Below are 23,470 nucleotides of genomic sequence, written 5' to 3'. Positions count from 1 at the left end.
CAGTGCTGTATGAAAGCCAAGCAATCTCAGGTGCAAATCGGCAACTTTTGTAAATTCCTTTAGAGGTATCTTGATCCCAGGGCAGGTTTCATTACTGCATTTTTCTGTTTTGGTTTTGTGAGTGACATTAATGCTGTGAATTTCTGAATTTCAGAAATGCTTAGAACAATATGGAAAAATACATTGCTTTAATGTTAGCCCCCAAATGTTCAATTCCTGAAAGACTGTGAGCTGTATACAGTTCAGGCAAAGACAAAAGCATTGACTGTAAGAGGAAAGCACTTGCCAAAGAATGAGTTAAGATCTCCAGACTCTAATACTTGTATTGCATTGATTGAAATCACTCTCTTAAGCATAATTTGAGAAGTGCTCTAATGTGGTTGGAAACACTGATAAGCCTCCATCTCAGACTACTGAAATCTTCTGGTGCCTGAAATATGAAGTAGTTCAGTGACCACAAGCAGGCTATGCTCAGAAGGCAGCTCTCTGGGGAGACAAAAGGCATAAGTATTGGCACAAGTGGAAGAGAAGTCAAAGCTAACAGAAAGAAGAGGAAAACAATTGAAAGTATTTTGAAGATCCATTGCCCTTGCTTTTGCTACAGACTTGTATTTTCCTCTACCATTTTGCATTTCCATTGCTTGGCTGCATTTATTGGGAATCATAACTTATCTCTACCAAATACTCTGTCCAAATGGGTTTTTAGTTTGACTTTGCAACAGATATAAATGGAAGTATTCTTGCACAGCTGCGGGAATTGTGTCTGGTCAGTTGAAATATTCCACTGTGTCCTTTTAAATAACATTACCCTTCTCCTATCTTCACTTAAATCAGGGGAGATCATGCCCTTATCTAGCATGTAAGCACACAGTTTATTTGGTTTCCTCCTAATCTACCTGAGGTTAGCAGGTCTGTGAAATGTTTGTGGAGTGTTTACACTCTTGTTTTCTTATTTCAGAATGGTTTCACTCCACTGTATATGGCAGCCCAAGAAAACCACCTGGAGGTTGTTAAGTTTCTTCTTGACAATGGTGCCAGTCAAAGCCTTGCCACAGAGGTAAAACTTTGAATTTCACACTTTATGACCAAAGTAAAATGTGCTTCAGCATTGATTCTTCTCACCTTATATCAAACTAGTCTTTTAAATACAAAATTAAAGAGCAATAAAAAGTTCTCTCTATGAAGTGTTCTAATTAGTATTAAGTTACTGTCTTTTCAGCGATGTAAACCACCTCTTTCCATTTCTAAAATAAAAAATAACTTTAACTAGAAACAGTTCTAAAAATAGATGTGTTCTTAGTCATAACTAGTAAACTTCTGGGTTAAGTGCTCTAACAGGGAAGCTGTGTGCATAATATAAATGTTCTCTGAGCTTTCATTAAGAATAGTGAATAATGTGGAGGGCAGCGATAAAGCAAGAACAACTGTGTACCTACGCTTTGGAGCCAGCTGTTGATACCAGGGAAGACCCAGGGCTACTTACTTCTTGGAGCGTTTTCTGAACTGCTTTTATTGGCATGTTGGTATCTTCTCTGTCGCACCTTTTTATTCCATCTGGTCCTGCACTGATAATTTCAAGCTGACAGAAAGATGAAAGTTCCCTGAACTTTCTAGAAGAACACTTTTTATTTCTTGTTTTTAAAGTAATTCTAACTCAAAAAAAGGCAATCTGGGAGGAAAAAAAATAGCAAATATATTAATAGTTGTAAATGTACTACATTGAGATAGGTTTTCAGTCTGATGAATTTTCAGTTGCCTTAATTCCAAGATCTTGCTACCAAAAAAAAAGATAATTCATTATGTGCTCTCTCTAATACATATTAAATTATGATTGTTCTATTTGCACTGTTGCCAAGAAGGAAATAATGCTTATTTGAAAAAATTCTACTTTTTAAACAAAAAATGCAAAAAAAAAAAAACAAAAAAAAACAAAAAAAAAAGAAGCAAAATTTGTTTATTGCATCACTGTACCTCATGGCATCCCTGTATAATGGTGTATGTGTGTAATCTTTTTCTTCTGAAGTCAACGCTGTAAAAAATTAATGACTAATTGATCAAAATTATTTTTTCAGAAATCACTAAAACTTAGTTATAACTGGAAGTGTGCACCAGAAATTACTTTCTGGAAATGCTTAAAAATATGAAAGCCAAGAAATATCAAAATTAAATATTTTAAATATGGAAAATCAATTCAAAGTTGTAGCTTTCACATTTCCATTTCTGTGTAAAAAACTGGAAACAATGAAGTCATGGGGCCCCCACATATGTGCGATAGATTCACACTTCTGAAAATATACATGCTGCTGTATGATTCTTCTGAGAAAAAAAGAAAAAAATAAAAAAAAAAAGGAAAAATAAAAAAAATGCATAGGTACTTGCTTCTTTTGTTTGTTTTGGGGGTTTTTTGAATTGTTTTTTCCCTGAGCCTTGGATGTCACTGCAGATCGAGCTTTTCTCCGACTCAGCTTGATGTTAAGGTGTAATCTAACTTTATCCATGGAGAATTCCTTGAAGGTACCAGACTACAAAACAGTGTTGCCTTTATTGCTTTACTAGTTTGTGATAGTTGGTTGTGGGTGCTTTCTTATTTTCTCTTGGTACAAGTTTTCATATAAATCTGATGTATCATTATAAGTGCAAAAACCTTTGTTATTAAAAAAGTGCCACTTAGCTAAATAGTCATTAAAAATAAAACTCTAGTGAAGGTGTTTTAATCTAAATAAAAGAGAACCAACTATTTTCTTTACACTGTTTTTAGTTTGTGGAGGTTTTGTTTTGTTGTGGGTTTGTTTGTTTTTCCTGGAGTAGGCTTTGCCTTATGTTTTGAAGTGCAGTTGCTAATTCTAGTACTGACATCAAGGTACTTGCTTGCAATTGCTTTTTGTGACTTGGCATCTCCACAGAGCATGTGGTGAAAATGCATTCTTGTTGGTGTTAATATCCTTTGTTGCAGTTTGCCTGTCCTTTATACAGTAATCTCTGCACACACTGAAATGATGGGCAGCTCTCATCAGAGTTAGGAAACCGGAGGTATAGTGGATGGCAGCTGTTCTGGAACTGAAATGAAGTGCTCTTTTCACCATTTGTCCACTCCCTTTTCTGTAAAGAAAAGGAGAAAATGCATTCCTAGAATATTATTTTTTTTTATATATGGACATTACTTTTAGCAGGATTTTTAGCAGATGAGAAAGACCAATGAGAACAAACGTTGCAGATAGCTAAATTACTTTTCTTTGTGAACTCTTTTTGTGAACTAAATCAATCTTTCCTTGTGACAGCTACTGCTGTCTGCTGTATAAATAGACCCAGAAGCTAGCATCTTGGGTCGCTGAGGTGCAAGCTATCGCACTCTGCGTTTTTCCAGGGAGAAGCCTCCGTTTCTGCAGGTACAGCGTAGCTATATTACCAGAGCCCTCTTGTGGGGGTGCTCATGGGTTATATTGGCCTTTAGAGCCACACAGCATTTTTCACACCCTGTGCCACTCCCTGCTTGCAGTCTGAGGCTACGTGCTTGTTTCACCCCAGGAAACGCTCACGGCCTGGGGACCCCACAGCCCAGAGCCCTGACCTGCTACTGAAGGTGGTGAGCCCGAGTCAAAGGGGAAGGTTGTGGTTAAATGAGTTTTTAAAAAATCATGGGGAAAAAATAAATAAATAAAAAAGCTTGCTAGGACCCAAGAAATTTCAGCGATTTTTTTTTTATTTTTATTTTTTCCCCTCCAAAAGTTTGAAAAAAAAATGCTCTATTTCAGAACTCCTATTTCTCCTCCTAAATTGAGTGCTCTTTGTTTGCTAAGCCACAGAGAGAGATTCCTGATTGAAAACATTCTGTTAAGTTATTTTCAGGTATTTCCAGGCTGAGAAAGTTGGGGCTGTTCAGCCTGGAGAAGAGAAGGCTGCGTGGAGACCTCATAGCAGCCTTCCAGTATCTGAAGAGGGCCTATAGGGTTGCTGGGGAGGGACTCTTCATTAGGGACTGTAGTGACAGGACAAGGGGCAACGCGTTCAAACTTAAACAGAAGAAGTTTAGATTGGATGTAAGGAGGAAGTTCTTTACTGTGATGATGGTGAGGCACTGGAATGGGTTGCCCAGGGAGGTTGTGAGTGCTCCATCCCTGGCAGTGTTTAAGGCCAGGTTGGACAGAGCCTTGGGTGCCCTGGTTTAGCATGAGGTGTCCCTGCCTATGGCAGGGGGGTTGGAACTTGATGATCTTCAGTTTCTTTCCAGCCCTAACTATTCTATGATTCTATGAAGTTCCAGAAGTCAAAAAGGTAACACTTGAACTCTGCAATTTTGACGTAGGGTGAGGATCTGCATTCTTCCGTGTCATTGCTGCACTTTTATTTCACACTGATACAGTTTCACTGTGACAGCAGTAGCTGAAAACTCAAAGAAGGTGTTTATCACTGAACTGTAATGAAGTTTAGTAGTATAAGCTTTGGATGTGTTGATCAAGAGTCAAATGTAGTAAATAAATATCCCAAGTAGAGCAATTTGCATTTGTGACTTTCTGAGTGATTGATTCATGGGTATTTTATTGGGCAAAGCTCAATGTGTTCCTGGATTGGAATGCCACTTCAATGTTTGGGAAGGAGCAGAATCTAAATGACAACTCTTTCATTCTTTGGTTTTCTAAAAATCCATAAAAATGAAATTACAAAAACATCTCAGACTGTCCTTTTCATGTATTTGAGGAATCCACTCAGAAATCTGCTGAACAAAAATCTTCCGTTTTTTTCTTCTGCACTAGTTTAGCTATCTGCTAGTCTGAAAAGAAATAATTTCTACTTTTAAGAGGATTTTCCATCAAATCTATATAAATTTTCTTAAAAGGAAGTTATAGTAAAATAATTGATATATTGAGAGAATATGGTATTCAAATTCAACTATTATTAGGTTTCAAATGCACATATAAAATATATCAGAGGATAGAGCTGAAGTGTCAAGTTGTGGTTTTTGTCACTTAAAACCCATAGATTATAACCTGTAGCTGTGGGAGAAATGGATAATAATTTATTACAGAGATATCATTAACAATTGTAATTTAAATATTTCAGCTTTTATCCATTTTTATATAATTATACACCTTACTGTACACATACTTATTTAGGTAACTGCTAGTTCATGAGTAATTTCACAGTTTTTTCTCAAGTCCCAGTCATTTTCATTTGCTTGTGTTTTATAATTTTATGTTTAAACCTGGAGGGATAAAAAGGTGTTTTGAGCATTTGGGGTCAAAGCCAGAATATTCACCAACACTTTACCCCAGTTTCAGTGTCATTGCAGGGTACTTTTAATTTGCACAATTTCCACTTCATGGTTGAGTTTGAGGGAGTACTTTTACTAATGCTGAGATCTTTACCCTTCCCCTTTCCACCCCCTGGAAAGCTTGGAACATGTGTTGAGAGTCCCCATTATATGTTGCAGGATGGTTTCACGCCTTTGGCAGTAGCTTTGCAGCAAGGTCATGACCAGGTGGTTTCACTGCTGCTTGAAAATGATACAAAGGGAAAAGTTCGTCTTCCTGCCCTTCACATCGCTGCTCGCAAGGACGATACGAAGGCAGCAGCTCTGCTCCTACAGAACGACCACAATGCTGATGTGGAGTCAAAGGTCAGTTGTAAAAACAAAAACGGTTTGATGTTACTAAGTGCTGACCACATGTATTGCATTCAGTGAAGACCTCCCTTAGTGTGAAGTATTTTGCTGCAGAGTTACTCATGACTTTCTCTTCTAATGTGTGATTGAGAATAACATTTCATTTGCTTCCTTTGCCCTTTCTCCCCTTTTGTTTAAATTGGAGTTAATCTCTCCTGTAGAAACTTTGCAGGTGGAAAAGAGTACGAGAAATATTATAATTATTATCTTGAGAATGAAAACTACTGAAATGAAGACACTAGCATGTGGGGTGCTATAGGTATTGTACAGTTATTTGATGAGTTATTTGTGCAGTTGCTACTTTAAGAACTTTGGTAAACATGTAACAATTAACATTCAAAATAATCATTCAGCTTCCATTCAGTCGAGCTTCCTTTGTGTGCAGATTGTGCTGTCATCTGAGCTGCTATGCCACGTGGCAATCATGAAGCTTTTTGCATCCATATCACCAGTGGTGAACTAACCGTTCATTTTTTCCCCCTCTTTGCTTCCAAATGTGTTAACCTAGATGATGGTGAATAGAACAACAGAGGTATATATAAATATATATATGCATCATCACTCCTCCATGACTTAGTGCTCCTGCATCATTTCTTCCTCCTCCTTTTTGCATCGCCCTTTATAGGATAGATACCTGCTTTAGATGAAATGAATTAGCATGTGCTAGAGAAGACTGTAGTTTAGACACCAGGGCTTTCTGCAGCTGAAACTAGTGTTTAAAAGTAAGAGTAAGCACTCTTGAGAACTAACTGCCATCGTAAAAAAGCCATATTGTGTGAGATGGAGTTTTCAGGGTTTCTTATGAAGCATATATTTATCAGATGTGTTAAGAGCTGCAGACAACCCTGTCCTGTTGTGCATCCAGGTCTGATTATAGGCTTCTGCATGACACTTACCTTGATGGTGTCAGCAAATAGAATGATCTGAGAGTGATTTTATACCTGCAAAACTCCCAAAGCAAGGCAGTGGCAGCTAGCATGGCTTGCTAACAATTTAGAAATGCATCTAGTTCCCATAAGGATTCATATTTTGCAGGACTGATGGAATTGCTGCATGTTTTAGCATTTTTTTAAACAGAAGTGAAACTACTTATATATGAAAATAAGTTGCAGAAGTGATTTTATCAGTAACGCATCTTCTAATTAGGGTGGTAACTTGTGGTGTCTGAACATAACCCAGTGTGATTGCCCACAGTGGGAGACTGATCTTCATGGTACTAACCCTTGGAAAAAAAAAGTCCATATTAATAATTAAAGTTGTCTTTGATGTTGTTTTCATTTGCATCTACTTTAAATTTATAAAAAACTGTTAGCAAGTGTCATTAAATTATTTGTATCTGAACTTCTGCAAAGAATCTCTAAGAGATTTGACTTGCAAGACTGACATAATACCAGTAACAGCGAGATATTTCTAGTTAGAAATTAATTTCTTATAGAAGACAGATCATTGCTTTAATAGTCAAATGTTTCGTTGTTGTTTCTCTGGAATAACTGAAAGTTTTATCCTATATCTGGTCTTCTAGAATAATTATGTTAATTTTTTTCCCTCCTGCGTAGCTATGATTATATGATATGATTTTATTTAGACTCTTTAAGAATCTATAAATAAATGTCAGTGAGTGAAAACAAGTACATAATTGGAACGGTGACTTGCAGCATACTCCTATTACTAGCTTTTGTCAGTGGTGTGATACAAATTTTTGAGTAGAAATGAGATATAAAAACCCAGTATCTATTGGTTTTCTTTTGTTTTTCCAGAGTGGGTTCACTCCTCTCCACATAGCCGCTCACTATGGAAACATCAACGTAGCTACATTGCTGTTGAATCGGGGTGCTGCTGTGGACTTCACTGCAAGGGTAAGTGTGAAATCTTAGTTATGTTTAGCTTGCTTAATTATCACTCTGAAACACTTTTTTCCACCAAGGTGTGGAAAGGCACATTGCTCTTGCCAGCCAAGGGGCCTGGCCTGGTCTTGTTCCGCTATCATAGGGTGCAAAGGGAGTTTCTCTGGGCTGCTGAACTGAACCTGAGCTCTAGTCCTCACCTTAGAAAACGTCTGTTCCTTTCATAGTTACAGTGTTGCAAAAGCTAGCCTGGGATTCAGTGATATAAATGCTTCCACATGTAGCTTTAACATATGGCAGGAGTGCTGTCCCTGACAAATTGTCCTCGATATGCAGTCGCTTCCAATGAACATAAAGTGCAGGTGTACTGAAGAATAAAGCAGCTGTGCCTTCTACGCATATATGAGAGTCAGATAATATGTATTAATATGTATTAATTCCATGTATCATCGAAAGGAGCTCTGATAAACTGGAGAAGTAAAAAAAGGAAATGAGGTATAGAAATAGAGGGGGGTTGATAATGGGAGCTGTATGGCAGAAGCCATCCAAGAGTGGGAGAACTAACACTTCTGACCCTGTAAGCTGCGCACAGAAGTCACGACACAGGCCACAGAGGGACAGGGTAGTTCCTTAGATGTATGAAGAAGTATTGGGAGCCAGGAGGAAAACATTATAGTCTTTCCTGGGGCCTCCTTGGTTCACTCTGGCCTGGGTGGGGAGCAGCTGATGGGTGGCTTTAGGTGCATTGTTTTGTTTGGGAAGTGGGTCCATCCTTCCACAGGCAGGAAGGATAAGCCTGGTGCCAGCAGGGCTTCATCTCAAAGCCTGGGACAAAGCTTGACTGCATCTGCTGTCACGGGTTGGGTCTGTTGGAAGACCATAGAAGAATATCTGAGTGAAGGAGTGTGGTCAGGCTTAGAAGGATGTGGGAACAACAAAATGTAAGCAGAAGTGTAAAGGACAGAAAATGGCAGAGGGAAGTTATATACCATTGAAAGGGCAAGAAAATAAATAAATGTATATGAACAAGGATACAGTAATATGAAGGGCAGGGAAAGAGATTGTGCCAGACATAAGAACAGACACAAAAGAAAAGCAAATGCAGAGGTAACACGAAATTTAATAAACTGGGACAGAGGGCTAGAGAGTGGTAGGGTAGAGAGGGTATGGGCAGAAAGCTGAGTAAGTGCCATGGAAGTATATAGAGATTTAAGAGGGGAAAAGTGGAGAGAATAATTAGGTGCATACAGATAAATAGAAAAGGGGCTAACATTTAAAATAGATTAGTAATGGAAAATGCTGGAGATAGAACTTTTTAAGGAAGTTTAAAAAAAATTGTTTGCTTCTTAGCTTCTTCAGTAATGGCTTGGGCTGTATGAATATGCCTATGGAATTTCTGCTGACACACAGCCAGGAATGGTTGTCAGTACAGAAAGTATGCAACAGAATGTGAAAATGTGTTGAAACTTGTACTAGAAAACAGGTCAAAGTTAGCTAAAGATATTTCTGCTGTTGGTTTCTGCAGTAATCTACCAACCAAGAAAAGGGAAGACATGTCTATAGTAGTTGTTCACCGGGTTATGTGTGTGATAAGGTTTAAAAAAACCAAAAAGCCCCAAAAAGCAAATGTGATTTCAGGTTATTCCATAGTACCAAACAAAACCCACCCAAAAAACCCTGCCAAACAAAACAAAAAATGACAGCAAACCAACCCGAGTCTGTGCAAGAATTTGACTCACCAGATCTTACCAAAAGAAAGCCAGGGAGATGTGATAGCGGTCCCTAGGACAATAAAGAGAAAAATCTAAGGGGGCAAGAGGCATCCAAACTGAAAGCAAATACTAATGTAAGAGTAAATAGGTATAAAGTGGTCATAAATAATAATAAATGTTGTTTAGAATTTTAGATATTTACTATTAAGTATTCATAATTAATATTATTTAATAAGTGTTTAATAATTGATATTAAATATTGGTAATGAGATTCTGAAGCAACCTTTCAATTAAAGGAGAAAAGGCAAAAAAATTTCAGTGTGTATTCAAGATAGTGTTTAATTATTAAGGGAATTATGTGGCATGGATAATTCAACAGCTCCTTTGTATTTATTTTCTTGTAGGACTTGTCACATTCAGCACTCTCTCCCCCCAAAAAAAAAACCAACCAAAACACAAAACCCCAAAACAACTGAATATTTCTTTTTTAGAGATTGTTTGTAATTGTTAGGATGAGTTGGTGCAGGGTGTGATAGAGTGGGAATAGACACTTTGAACAAAGACAGACCCAAAATGTTTTCTTTAAACTGTAAGTGGAAGTGCAGATCAGAAGTTTTGGTACTGGCCACTATTCATGCAACATAACATCATTCAGTGATTTATTAATGAGGATAAATTCCCAAAGCTAAAAGACACTGCTGTAACTCATGATCCAGTACCTACTAATGCTGGTGAGAATAGTATTAGCAGATACTGGTTCAAGCTGATAGCTCAGTATCAAAGGTAAGCATCAACTCTCATGTAACCCCCCAGAAGCTATGTTTTCCAAATCACATTCGTCACTAAATGTATTTCATGTTATTGGCAAGAGAGGGGTCGTAGGTTAGATCCATATGAAGTTCACAAGCTTAGAATAGATTTGGGGGTTAAAGGTTTCTGGGAAGCACACTTTGCTTTCACTAATAACATTGACCTCATATTCTCAAGTCCTTAAACTGACCAGATTGGAAAATTAAGGCGTTTCAAATTGTCACAAGCTTTGGTATTCCTATTTGATAGATTCTAGTCACAGGAGCAAAGATGACTGTGGTTTTGGGTCACTCTTTCCCACTCAGAACCAAGATTAGGAATTAGCAGTGCTATTACATCAGCAATTAGCAGCATTTAGTACCAGTACCACTAAGCGTCATCTGCTTATTTTAACCAAATAATAAATTTTAGGTTTCAGCAGCCACCTCTGTTCTGGATTAGGGGCACTGATGGAGACCACACCCAAAGTAATAAGGCCATCCTCCCCTTTTCCTCAAGATCTGGAAATTCCAGGTTCTCCCTCCCTGAGACAAAAGGCAGCCTGCTCAGATAGCCAGGGAAGGGCAGATGCAGTGGCATCAGCCCAAAAGAGCAGTGGGCTGATGCTGTGACTCGGAGCACTGAACAGCTTGTTTGTGCTTGTGATAGCTGGGTGGGGGCATGCAGGGAGCACATCTCTTACAGAGTAGTACATCTCTACTGTATGGTGGTTGCCAATATAGAAAAAGTAGTAGTGACAGAAGGAGTTGTAGCATAAATAACAGTAATATGGGGTTGAATTTTGTTCTTTAGTGCTTATCAGATGGCAGGTAACGAAAGTGATTTACAGAAAGATGAATTAGATTCTGGTAGACCAGTGAATCTGTAGGCAAACAGAGCACCAGTATAAGTTGCATGTAAAGTACAATTATCAACACCATGTAACAGAGCTCTTGCTTGATTCTTGATTCCCCAAAATGCAAAACAGGTAGATGTATTACCCATACTACTAGAACAGGTCCTAAAAATGACCAACAGATACAGCTTCATGGACCACCGCCACCTCATTGCCTCTTGTTTTAATTTCTGCAAACAATATCCAGGATGTGCTGTCTCCCTTCTGGAAAAAGGGTCCTTGTTTGAGTTGTTGACAATTTATGACAAGCAACAGAGAAAAGATATGGAAGGGCTGTAACCCATCTCAAACATACTACATGTATGTACTGCAGCTTTCAAAAGTACAAAGAGCAAACTTCAGGATGGGGGTGTCAGATGCACTTTGTGCTTTTGCAAACCACCAACCATTTTTCCTTTGTTCTTTTCAAATGAATATGAATCAACACTATTTGTTTATGTCTCAATTTATGTTTAAACTATTTAGCCAAATATCAGTTCTGTGGAGAGATTTCAACAAGAGCAGAAGATTATGGTAACAAAAGATACTTGTGTGGAAGGGGCAACATGCATGCCTGTGAGAAGCCAGGATAAATCGCCAGCTCCCACCATCAGTGCAGTGAACGTAGGGAAAGGTGGACAAAATGTGAATGGGTGTGTAGAATGAAGACAAAACTCTGGGCTTTAAGGACAAGGGCATGTGTGATGAAAAGAGGAGCTGTGGAAAAGACTTAAGAAAAAGGAGGGCAGACTTGAGGCGAAGGAGATCTCTTCAGCTGCTGTGTTTTCAGTGCATTTCTGAGAGGCCTGAGGGAAGAAGGTGCTTCCAACAAGGAAGGCAGGGAAAGACATGAGCTTCATGGTGGCTTTTGGTGTGTGGGGAGGAGGTGAGCAGTGGTGCTGTACTGCAAGTTAAATGATGTCCCCAGAGAGATGCAGTAGCAGCTGCTACCCTTACCCCCACGGGTATACACCTGCCTGCCTCTCAGCTGTCATATACTCACGTGTTCCCTTCTTTCACTGCATCTAAGAAAAATAGGCATAGGTCCAGGAGTTCTTGCAGGTGTTACAGTGGCTGCCAGCCTGTGTGTTTGCTGACCTTGGAGGCTGGTAGGGTTGGAAATATGCCTGCTTTTGGTTTCTGCTCTTCTAGCCCAGTGACTGACTTCATGTCAGCTCTTCTACTGAATCTCATTAGTGCTTATGTGTCTACGCTTTCTTCTCTAGCCTTGCTGCAAGTGCAGGGAAGATGACATAACATAGAAAGTGCCGCGTGGGATGAATGGAGATCATTTCAGTAAATCGCCTTGTGGTTCCCCTGATTCTACCTGTTTTCAGGGAGGCAGGTCCAAAACCTTCAGAACTTGTGTCCAAGTGAAACAAGATCTCCTGTTGGGCTGGATGTGTGCCATTTTCTAATGAAGGAAAAATACTCATTCCAAATTGCTTGATTTCTTGGGCTCAAACTTGGCAATAAACCTGCCACAGTTACCGACAGGATATGCACTGTAGAAGTAACAGGCATTTCATTCTATTCATCATCTTTGTTTTCTGTAGTACATTTTCATGTGTGTGCCTATGCTTTTCTGAAACCCGTCAAAGCTAAAGAAATCCCTTCATAGCTTTCCTGTATTTCCCTTTTATTTAACTGGGAGGCAATCATGTATGGACTAGAGAAGTGGAGGAAGAGAATAAAGGGTAACTGAGGGTGAGGTAAGTCTCCTTTCTTAGCCAAACTGTGAAAAGTGGATGCAGTCACTACCTGGGTTTTGAAGGATCCCAGCAATTCCAGGTACCATTCTCTTTGCTGGCAATGGCACCTGACATTGGAATAAATCCTAGTGGATAAATCCTAGTTACAAACTGACAGAAGGCCAAAGACCTTTAAGTCAATCTATTTAATCATTTTTTTCAACACAAAAAAAAATTGTTATTTTAATAAAAATATTGTTCATTAGCCCTTGAATCAAACCGTACCTGGTCCATTACCTAGAGTTTCAATAAATTTGCTGTCTACTTCTCATCGTCTGTAACTGTTAACCTAGTGATTAGTATCAGAAGTTAAATCTACCAAGTGGGCTCTCCTGTTCCAGGTTTTCAGTTCAAGAGATCTGTTGCTGGCACACAGTGACCATATAGTGAAAACTGCTGTGCTCCCATCTTAGCTGCTGCTTCTGGAGTTGGATGCTGTTGCAGGGACTTCATGCCATGGGCTTGACTTTCTTTACCAGAATCAGGTCATCTTCAGTCTAAGGGTGGGTGGGATGCTGGAGAAAAAGGACAGGTCACAAAAGAATTTCTTCTTTATCTCTACTGATCCTTTCAAATATGGTCTAGACTGCCTTGCGCTTTAATATCTAGGATGTGGGAAGGTGTATCCACATACATGCTAAAGCAAGTAACAGTCATTGCAAGGAAAAAGAGTTTCCTTAGCAGTCTGATTATACCTATAGTGTCCTGTGCAAGAAAGATTTTTTTGCTGTAAATCAGGCCCTCACGGATTGCCTGCCATTTCCCATTCAGGCCTTGCTTGGGTGTGTATCCCTGAGCAGTGCACAGGGAGGGCAGGCAGTCTTATCTGCTGCAATCAGCTGCGATGGAGATGTGTCCACACTGCCCTGTGTTAATTCAGCAACAGGAATGTGCAAAGCACTGGTTCTCTGAGGCTGCTATGAAGACCAGGAAGGTGAGAAAGGTGCTTTGAATAAGCTGTGTTTTCTGTGAATTATGGTTAGGAAAAAGCTATTTTAGGGGGGTTCACAGAGTCTTCAGATACCATTCTTCTGTCTGAGATTATCTACCAGTGGAAAGATCTGTCTAGCCCAGGTGAGGAAATGCCTCTGAAGCTCCATCTGTCTCTGAGAAGAAAGGTGATTAGAAAGGAAGAAACAAATTGTTCTCTGCAGGTTCCAGAGCAACAGCTGAAAGAAACCTCTATAACCCCCCCACCCACTTTGTACTTGAGCAAGTCGGAAGTTTCAGGTAGCAAGGGAATCCTCTACATGAAGTTGACCTCTGCCCATATCTTTCTTGCCAAAGCAAGCAGTAGTTAGTCACTGTGCCATAAAACTTCATCCAACCCTGTGAACAGCCTTCCTGATACACAGCGCTCCATATTCTAGAGGAGATCTCAGTTCCACTGGGAGTGGGCTTTGCCTGCAGAAAGTTTGCTTACTGGAAGGTTGAAAAAGGATTTGGTAATTTTGAGAGGGTGGTGTGAGGACAACATGCATTAATAATGGCCCTGAGGTGGAGGAGCAGAACACCATTAGCCCATCAAAACCAGCAGGCAACATGTAAGTGACAGTAACATAAAAGAAAAAGCTCTTTTTATTTCCCTAGTTGTAGTTTGCCATAACAGCTCATTGCTATCCTCTTTCTTCTTCTCTTAAAGGATTCATTTTATACATCTCAGGCCTGAAGAAAGATAAGTATGTAAGCCCACAAGAACCAAATTAGCACTATATAAGGCTTACTAACATTAAGTAGAGGAGAAAAAAGCTGAAAAACTATGCACTGTTGTAAGGCTTCCTGGAAAGAGCCTGATCGTGTGTTTCTACCTACTTTTTTAATTTCTGAAAGGCTTATCCAAGTCTCGGTGATCCCAGTAACTCCTATAGAAGACTTTGCAGGGGCTCTGCTGTGTTATAGTTCCAATTCTGAACTGCAGAAAAATACAGGAGAGAACACTGAGTGTTTTCATATATAACATGTTGATGTAGCTTCACTGTTGCATATGACAGTCTTAATGTGCAAAGCATAATCTTCCCATGCCTCCAGGAACTGGTAATAGCGGTAACATACATGCAGTGTTGTTGGTGACAATTCCAGTGTACGACAACCAACAACCAACATTATGCTCTTTCCTTAAAAACCCCTAATGATAGAGGGATTTTCCAGACTGTATAGGAAATTTATTCTTTAGCAGTCTGGCTATTTTCAGCTTCTGTTTTATTCACACATACCTTGTCAATATTGAGCTCTTCCCAGAGTCTGCTTTCACTTCAGAACTGAGAAGGACAAGAATACTAAATTCTAAGTGAATCTGAAAATTTAATTTCTATAAAAAAAAATGTTTTGTTTGTTTTTTGGTTTGGTTTGGTTATTAATCAAATAAAGTGATTTATTTCTGATTAAAACTACAATCCACCAGGTGGCTGGGAGGAGATCTCAGAGGTGGAAATAAGTTCTCACATTGGTAGCAAGGAGAAATGTGAAGTCCCTATAATGCTGACAACGAGTCTTCTCATTGCTGAATCTAAAAATCTGCCAGTCATAGAATCATAGAATGCTTTGGGTTGGAAGGGACCTGAAAGAACAACTCGTTCCAACCCCCTGCCATGGGCAGGGACACTTTCAACTAGACCAGGCTGCCCAAGGCCTCATCCAACCTGGCCTTGAACATTTCCAGGGATGTGGCATCCATGGTTTCTCTGGGCTGCCTGTAGCAGTGCCTCACCACCTCATAGTGAAGGATTTCTTCCTAATGTTTACTTTAAATCTATCTGCTTTCAGCTTAAAACCATTCCCCAATGTCCTAGTCCTACATGCCCTTGTAAAAAGTCCTTCACCAACTTTCTTTGTAGTCCCTCTTTAGGTACTGGAAGCTGCTCTAAGGTCTTCCCAGAGCCTTCTCTTCTCCAGGCTGAATAACCCCAGCTTTCTCAGCCTGTCTTCACAGGAGAGATGCTCCAGCCCTCTGATCGTCTTCCTTGCCCTTGTCTGGACTTGCTCCAACAAGTCCACATCCTTCTTATGTTGAGGATACCAGAACTGCACACAGTACTCCAGGTGGGGTCTCATGAGAACCCAGTAGAATGGGAGAATTACCTCCTTCGACCTGCTGGTCACGCTCCTTTTTGATGCAGGCCAGGATACGGTTGATTTTCTGGGCTGCGAGTGCACACTGCCGGCTCATGTTGAGCTTCTCATGAACCAACATCTCCAATCCCTTCTCCTCAGGGCTGCTCTCAGTCTATTCTCCACTCAGCCTGTATTTGTGCTTGGGATTGCCCTGACCCAGGTACAGGACCTTGCACTTCACTTTGTGGAACTTTGAGGTTTGCACAGGCCCACCTCTTCAGTCTGCATTTAAACCAATGTCAGTCAGCATTTAAAACAATGCAGCACATGACTAGGAAGGTTTTACCCCTGTTTTTTGTGTGCTATTTTTTAAAGGTACACTTCAGAACCCATTTGCTGTAAGTGCAAACATTTACTTTCCTTCTTACTTATCGTTATGCTTGTAAACTCAGGCTGCCCAATGGGAGAGAGATGTAATCCCCTTGGGCAACACAGCATACCAGAAACCGGGGGAATTCTTATAAATGTGTTAAAATAAAACTTAAAAGATGTACTGTGCTTGACTTTCTAACCATTTGTCGTGCTAACTTGTAATAGTAAGGAGTAATTCTGACTACTGTTGTGAACTGTGATTGATAATGCCTTTTGTCAAAGGGGAGCTGATCTTATTTCAGATGGGAGGAGTAGGTGGCTTATTGCTTAGGACAGGATAACTCAAAGTTTTTTGAATTTTCTCGAGAAGGTGTAGATAGAGAGCTGCAGCTGAAAGAGCTTAGTATTTCCTCTGATCAAGCAATAGCAAAGCCACTGAATATAAAAGCAGGGCACTCTTCACCCACCATATTTTTGGATGGTGTGAGACTCCAAAGGAAGGCATGGGCCCTGTGTGAGGGGGTGGTGGCTGCAGCAGACAATGAATAGAGATAAAGGTAAAACAGCCATCCACAGTGTTGTGAGGAATAGAAAAAAAACAACCCTGCATGCATCTAATTTGTCACACTTTGAGCTATATAAAGCTTCAGAGTACTGAAGGTCATATACCCCAGGAAATCTGCCAAGAGGGAGAGGAAAGGCTACATGCTGGTTCATAATCCTATGAGCATTTATTGCATAGTTTTAGGTTGCTAGTCTCACAAGTTAGGTCTCATATTCCGTGTAGAATTTGTTAATTCTCAAGTTGAATGGCAAGTCAGATCTCATTGTTGAGAGATCTACCTGAGACATTATCCAGCATCTGTTATTTCAACAGGGAGGGCAAGAACCATGCCAACAGACATTCTGCATCTGAACCTCATCTTTTAATGGCAACTTTCTGAAGGCATTTCAGCTTTGTTACTGCAGGGAAACATCTTCAAAAGTTTCCTGATTTACCATTCTATCTTAAGAACAAAGGGAGAAATTTATAGAAGATCAAACAGATAAAAATAGACTGAGAAGATAGCAGATGCTGTTGATTTACTGAAGAATTCAGAACCTTACATTTGGCAGCTATATTGTTTGCTGATACCACAGTTTTAGTGTTAATAACCTACATGCAGGCTGCACATATTATGAAGCTTTTTTTGTTTCTAATGTCTTGTGACATGTACAAACAACTTGATTTTGAATTGCTTTGAATTTACATTTTGTCATCAGAAACACTAATGATGATGTCTGAGATTTAATCACTTCTCAGTTCACATTCTTATTTGTCAGATAAGAAACAGGAAGGGGCCGTATGCGTAATATGTTTAGGTATAATTCTTTAAGCTTTGGCACAACACAGTGTTAACCAAAGGCAAGTTGCTTGCCCTAAACTTCAGTGTACAATTATTTAAGCGTTCACATAACTCATCTCTTCATCTGCATGGAGTTAGAATTCTCAGTCTGCAGAATTATTACTTCATACTGTTTACTACCAGTAAAAGCTCAAATAGCTAAATGGCAAAATCCGGTTTCTATTTTTCTGTTCATTTCCCAACAGTGTTTTCCTGAGCTCTTAGGGCTTAAAAAGGCTAAAACACACTTCTTCTTCTTTGTCTCTTAATTCTTTTTATGAACTCTCTGAATAGGTTAGTAGAGTACAGTGAAAAATGCATCCTCCTTCCCAGAGAGTGTTGCAGTGCTCTTTCCCCAGGAAAGGGGAGCTGAGTGTGATCACCCAGAAGGACAGGTATTTCACTGAGCATATAGTGTTTCATTTGCTTGACTTCTCTTGTTCAATTTATTATTTCAGGGTAGTTGTGTGTGGTTGTTGTTTCCTAACAAACTCTGTCAAATGAGTGATCACATCCTTTGTCTGTCTATCTCTTCCTAATATAGACTTGCTACCTATTTTCAACCAAATGTAGTTCAAGGCTTCAAGATCCTAGAGACATTAAATTTATGTGTTTTTCATAAAGGCAGGTGATCAAATAGAGGAAAGATGGATTGGTAGCTCTCCATCTTGCAGAAGTGAGCTCAGTCCTCATTTGGTGCTGGAGAATTTCCCTACATTGCCAGCATTACCAGCCAAGGTGCTTGCTCCTCTCAGAAGCTGAGAGAGAATGATACTGTCCTGATAGTTTCAGTACTAACCAGAAATATGAAGGCCATTTGAACAGGACTTCTCTTTAAACATGAAAGTGATATTTTGATTTTCAAACACACACCCTGCCATTGCAAGCAAACAGTGTGACTTAAACTTTACTGCTAAGTGGAAGTCATCTCTTTTGGAGTTGAGGTATCTATCTGTCAGCACTCATCCATCTAGTCTAAAATTAAGCCTCATTCATTTAAGGCAACAGAAGCTTTGAACAATTGGGCTGGCAAACAATTAGATCCAAAGTGCACGCTCTTATGCACTTATACCCTCCCCTGTGCTGTACTGGGTTGATCTTGCTTAGTGTCAAGATGAATGAGAACCAGACTTTTGATATGTATTTGTTCAACCTTTTGTAATTCTGTCCTTTCCTCTTCCATTTCTTTATTGATGGTTAGAAAAGGCACTTCTTGTCTGTGTACGATATAGTAATTTATTAGTTCTAAATTATTTTGATGTATTAAGGGGGCCCTAAAGTCTATTAGACTGAGTTAATCTCTTTGGTGGAATTAGGTGATCCTCCAGACCGAATTACCTGCAGTACCCTTTACTTGAAGATGTGAAAGTTATTTCTTTTATCATATTTTCTCAGGAAACTAGAATTAACCTCTCTCTTCCTCTGACCTCAGTAACATCTTTCCTCCTGAGAACAGAGGAGAAGCAGAAAGTATCTCCTCATAATTGTTTTTCTCCTCTCTTTTTCTGTCCTATTTGTGGCTGATACAGTAATATACTGACCCCATATTATATCCAGTGTGAACTCCCAATCAAATCAAATTAACTCTTTATTTCGAAATCAACTCAAAAATTATAAGTTAAGTGTTCACATAGTTTTACATCGCTGGAAGGACGAGGCTTGGCATACTTTTTGTTTAATGTGCTAAGCATCTTTTTGTTTTACCTCATTTTTTGAGGAAATGAGAAGCTATCCTGGAATAGTAGTTGCTTTGGTGCTGTAATGATCATTAATAGTGGAGAAAGAAGCTCTGTCATTTCATCTTGCTAAAATGTGTTTTACCTCTGTGATAATATTAATTAGTACTTTCTAGTAGCTGAGAGCTGCATAGTGAAATTTTGTGTAAATGAAAATGCAGCATACTGGATTAGGTGCTCAGCATTATTATTAAGCTGTGAGTCAGCTTGTCCCATCTGAGGGGGATCTTTTTTCACTGCTGGTTTTCTGTCACTCCACTCACCTGCAGTTTTGAGGAAGCATTGTTAACAGTCTGTTGGCCAGCTAAGATATTTGCACTGCTCTCCAGCTATTCAAGGGTATGGATGCCTTTCTGATTCAGTCAGCCATAGGACACATGCTCACTGAAATTTACCGCTTTCTGCTCAGCCATGGGGAAGCTGGTTTTATGCAGACAGCTGTATGCCTGTTCCCGAATACACAGAAATGTGTTCTTTAAAATTATATTTGTCTACGTACAGTAGCCACATGCTCTATTTATATCCTTTTTATTTTTACTTGGCTCAGTATGATCAAATATATACAGGATGTGGCCTTCATACACTATAAGATAAAGGATTCATCAGGGCATGAAGAAACATCCTAGCTACATCTTGTTAAAACAGTGTGTTTGAATGTGTACGCGCTGGTTATGTAACTGTCCTTGATGTGTGGCATCACTGCATGCTGCCGGCCTGCCAGGCACCGCAGATACACATCTTTGCAGTCTCACTTCAAGTACAGTACCACGTCAATTAGAGGAAAAAGTTCATTAGACAAAATTAGTGATGTAACTGAAACGAAGGTGATTAAAAGGGTTTCAGAGTTTGCTGATGTTCAGAAATGGATAGCATTGTCATCATGTCGCTTTTGAATTAGACCTTCAGATGTAATGGTTTTGTTTCTTTTCCATGGCTCTTACAAGGCAAATGAAATTGTGTGGTATGAATCCTTATTGTAACATGCTCAGAAACAACCATATGTGAATTAAACTGCTAGGGTTTAGTGAGTAAAATTTCATAAATTTAACCCTTATACAAAAGCTGAGAACTGAGGCACAGTCATGTCTTATAATTCCAACCACAACTTGATTGTTTGTCTTCATAATATGTATGTCAAGGTATCAGGCCAGGAATTCACATGTGTGGATTAACACCACTTCCTTTTGCTTTCATGCTCCCAGGGAAACAAAACTGTTATGCTTTAGCTAATCGGGCATAATTTATTCTGTGAGAAAAATGGTCATGGAGTTCATGAAAGAAAGATAAATGGATATTTACCTACATGTTTTTTTCTTTCACAGAATGATATCACACCTTTGCATGTTGCATCGAAGAGGGGAAATGCAAATATGGTCAAACTCCTACTTGATCGAGGAGCTAAAATTGATGCCAAAACAAGGGTAAGCTGAAGTGTGAATGCTGTGAGTGACTCTGGAATTCTTGCCTCTGACCTGTTAGTTGCTGTACAGCTTAAATCATTCATCTTCCTGGCAGGCTACAGTAGCTGCACTGCATTTCTTTTTTATAAAATGGTTGCAGTAGGATGCTACGAATTTACATCTCTGAAAGCAGTGTGTGAAACACCATTTATGGCAAAGCTCAGAACCAACAATTTTCCATGTTCTCTGGAGAACATTTCATTAGGAGCTACTTCAAGCTACTCGGTGATAGAGGTACAGGAAAATACTGGAAGACAAGAATTCGATTCAGATATTTCAGAATTTGAATGTTAAAAACATAACTTTGACCTGCAGTGTGTGTTTGCCTTTTGTTATCCACAGGGCAATGTCACAGAGCACAGTGTTGCTGATGAGTTTCCTGCAAGCTCAGCCTTTCTCTAACTGGGTGCTCAGGTGCTGGCTCGGATTTGTCAGCAGATGTGCCAGGTGTAGTGATGGTTTCTATCAGGTTGACACCTAATTCTATCCACTGAGTGACTTAGAATCTCTATGTATGTGGTTATATCTAATTGTGGTAGTTAAAACCCAATCAAACCAGTTTATGGGTATTTTATTCACTTACACAGTGGAAAAAGAGAAGGAAAAAGTTCAAATATTTGGAAGTAAAGCTAGAATTGGTGTCATTGTGGGCTGTCATGGCAGTCTTTGCAACAGACTCCTGTGCACATGAGATGACCTTCAGGAGCTGTACCTGTAGCATTTTGACAATTTTAGTTTTCGTGAATTAGCTTATCACCTAACCATCTTTCATTTTTTTAGACTTCCATCAGAATCATTCTAAGCAACTCAAAGGAATAACCTGAAAACATTTTTTTTCCTACAGCTATTACTGTATCCACAGGTTTCTGTTTGCTTTTCCACTGTTTCAGCAGTCTGAGATTTCCTGCAGTTCTTGCTAGGCATAGTTGTATTTTTTTATTTCTGTGGCAAATTCAGAAACTGGGTCTATTTATTCTGTCACCTCTTCATTCTTTCCACACGTTTTTCTTTAGTTGTTCTTCTGTTTTACCTTTAGAAGTCACTCATGATTTCTTTGTAAAATGTTTTTCATTTTTCTGATTGGGGAATATAGGAGAGATGACTTCTCATGGATAATGTGAACATTGGGGATAATTTCTGAGCTAAAATACCAGTCTTCTATGGGCTAAATGGGGTCTGCGAGGCTGAGGGTCATGGGCCTACCGTGTAGTAGGGAGGGACACTTTTTGGTAGCATGACAGATGTGCATTTCACCAGTGCAGGGAGGAAGGGACATGCGAAGGGATTCTGCAAGTATTCATATGGCCCACTGCAGCCAAAACATTGGGGACCACTACTTTTAAATACTTGGACTCCAGTTTGTTCTTTTCTTTTAGTTATGAAAATCTGTGATCTGCTTAATTTTCTGTACCACATTGCTCATGGGTCAGACATTAGGATAATTTATATAACTGAAAATATAGGCTGGGACAGAAGCAGGATCCAGGAAGAGGTCAGAAGCATTAACAGCTCCCAAGTCTGGCACAGCTTCACAGTGAGGTGAAAGGCAATGAATGAGTGGTTCACGAAGTGGCGGTTTGTTTTTCTGGCTTCCCCCAGAGACTGCCTGTTTCCCTAAACACCCATCCTCTCTATAAATAAGAAGGGATTTGCATAACTTCTCCTGCTTGTGTTGTACATGTGTCACTCATCATTTCATTTCTCTGGCATTACCAGAGGCATCATTTTCTGGCAGTTAGTGACTAAGTGGGAGTTTTGCTCCTGGCATCACTGGCTCATCCTGGCAAGGGTTTACCAGCCTGTGGTCTGGGCAGCATGTGCTGAGGAGACTCACTGAACTGAGCAGACAGCTGCATGGCTGAGAAAAGGGAAGAGCATCCCTGCAGCAGATCAGGGAGGATTTACAAATCAATAGGAGAGGCAGTAGAAGGCTGAAAGCGATGTGGTGCTGGATTAAAAAAGGATATTGTTTCAGGAGTGTCTGCCTAGTTCTCATATCCAATAGCGAAGATTAATTGTTGTGAGCAGTTATAACACATGTTCCTGCTAAATCTCTTGTTATTCCTACCCTACCCAATGTTGTTTTCCAGGGCAGAACAATTGAGGTATGTCAACATTGTAATTTCATTTTTTTTAGGCACCATTCTTTTTTTAATGTCCCTGACATAGAGTGTCCTTACATGAATACAGGGTGAGAAAAGATTCAGTCATATCCTTTTGCAACATCACTACCAGTACTTAATGTATTGACAGACAAAGGGCAGTAAAGGCTACCTTTTCTGATATGCATATCAAGTCATGCTTATCAGCTGGATGCCCAGTCAAAGCCCAGCCTCCTGGTGTTCTGTGAGGGGAGGGTGTGTGCGCTAAGTGCGCACACAACTTGACAAACAGGTGGGATTTGCACATGAAAATAAGTGAGGCTCCCGTTACCAGATTTATAAATGTGAGAATGCTCTCTTTTCTTTTTCTTTTTAAAGAGGTTTTTAAAGAGATAAGCAGATTGGTTTGGTTTGGTTAAAATAGTATTTGTCTTGGACACCATGGTATTATTTATCAAAAATATTGGTTATGGAATACAAAATACCTCCATAAAGATGAATGGCAAAGGTTCTGTACCCATATGAAAGCACAAAAATTCTTGAAAATTGCTTCTTTCTTTTGCTCAGAGGAAGAAATTGCTAGACCTTTATTTCTCCTGTATGAGGTCTGTATTTCATCTTTAAATGATTATGCAGAAGATGTTGGTTTGTGTTGTTGACCAAACACTAGCAAGGTGAGGATTTGCTATTCTGGCTCTTAGATGTGACATTTTT

At 39.5% G+C, this 23,470-nt stretch overlaps 1 protein-coding gene across 3 annotated transcripts in view; it reads left to right on the top strand.

Annotated features, from left to right (window-relative positions):
• The window catches only part of ANK3 (ankyrin 3), a 384,128-nt gene that overhangs the window by 241,503 nt on the left and 119,155 nt on the right, over positions 1-23,470 (top strand). For all 3 annotated transcript variants that reach the window (XM_065670855.1, XM_065670853.1, XM_065670854.1), the window contains exons 6-9: positions 959-1,057; positions 5,429-5,614; positions 7,417-7,515; positions 20,517-20,615. In XM_065670855.1, the coding sequence (XP_065526927.1) occupies positions 959-1,057; positions 5,429-5,614; positions 7,417-7,515; positions 20,517-20,615 (483 nt within the window). The remainder of the gene's footprint in view (positions 1-958; positions 1,058-5,428; positions 5,615-7,416; positions 7,516-20,516; positions 20,616-23,470) is intronic.

This window comes from Lathamus discolor, chromosome 3 (assembly GCF_037157495.1).
Source record: "Lathamus discolor isolate bLatDis1 chromosome 3, bLatDis1.hap1, whole genome shotgun sequence".
In the NCBI taxonomy this organism is placed as follows: Eukaryota; Metazoa; Chordata; class Aves; order Psittaciformes; family Psittacidae; genus Lathamus; species Lathamus discolor.
Note: the sequence above shows the minus strand (reverse complement) of the source record. Positions and strands in the feature narration are given on the sequence as shown.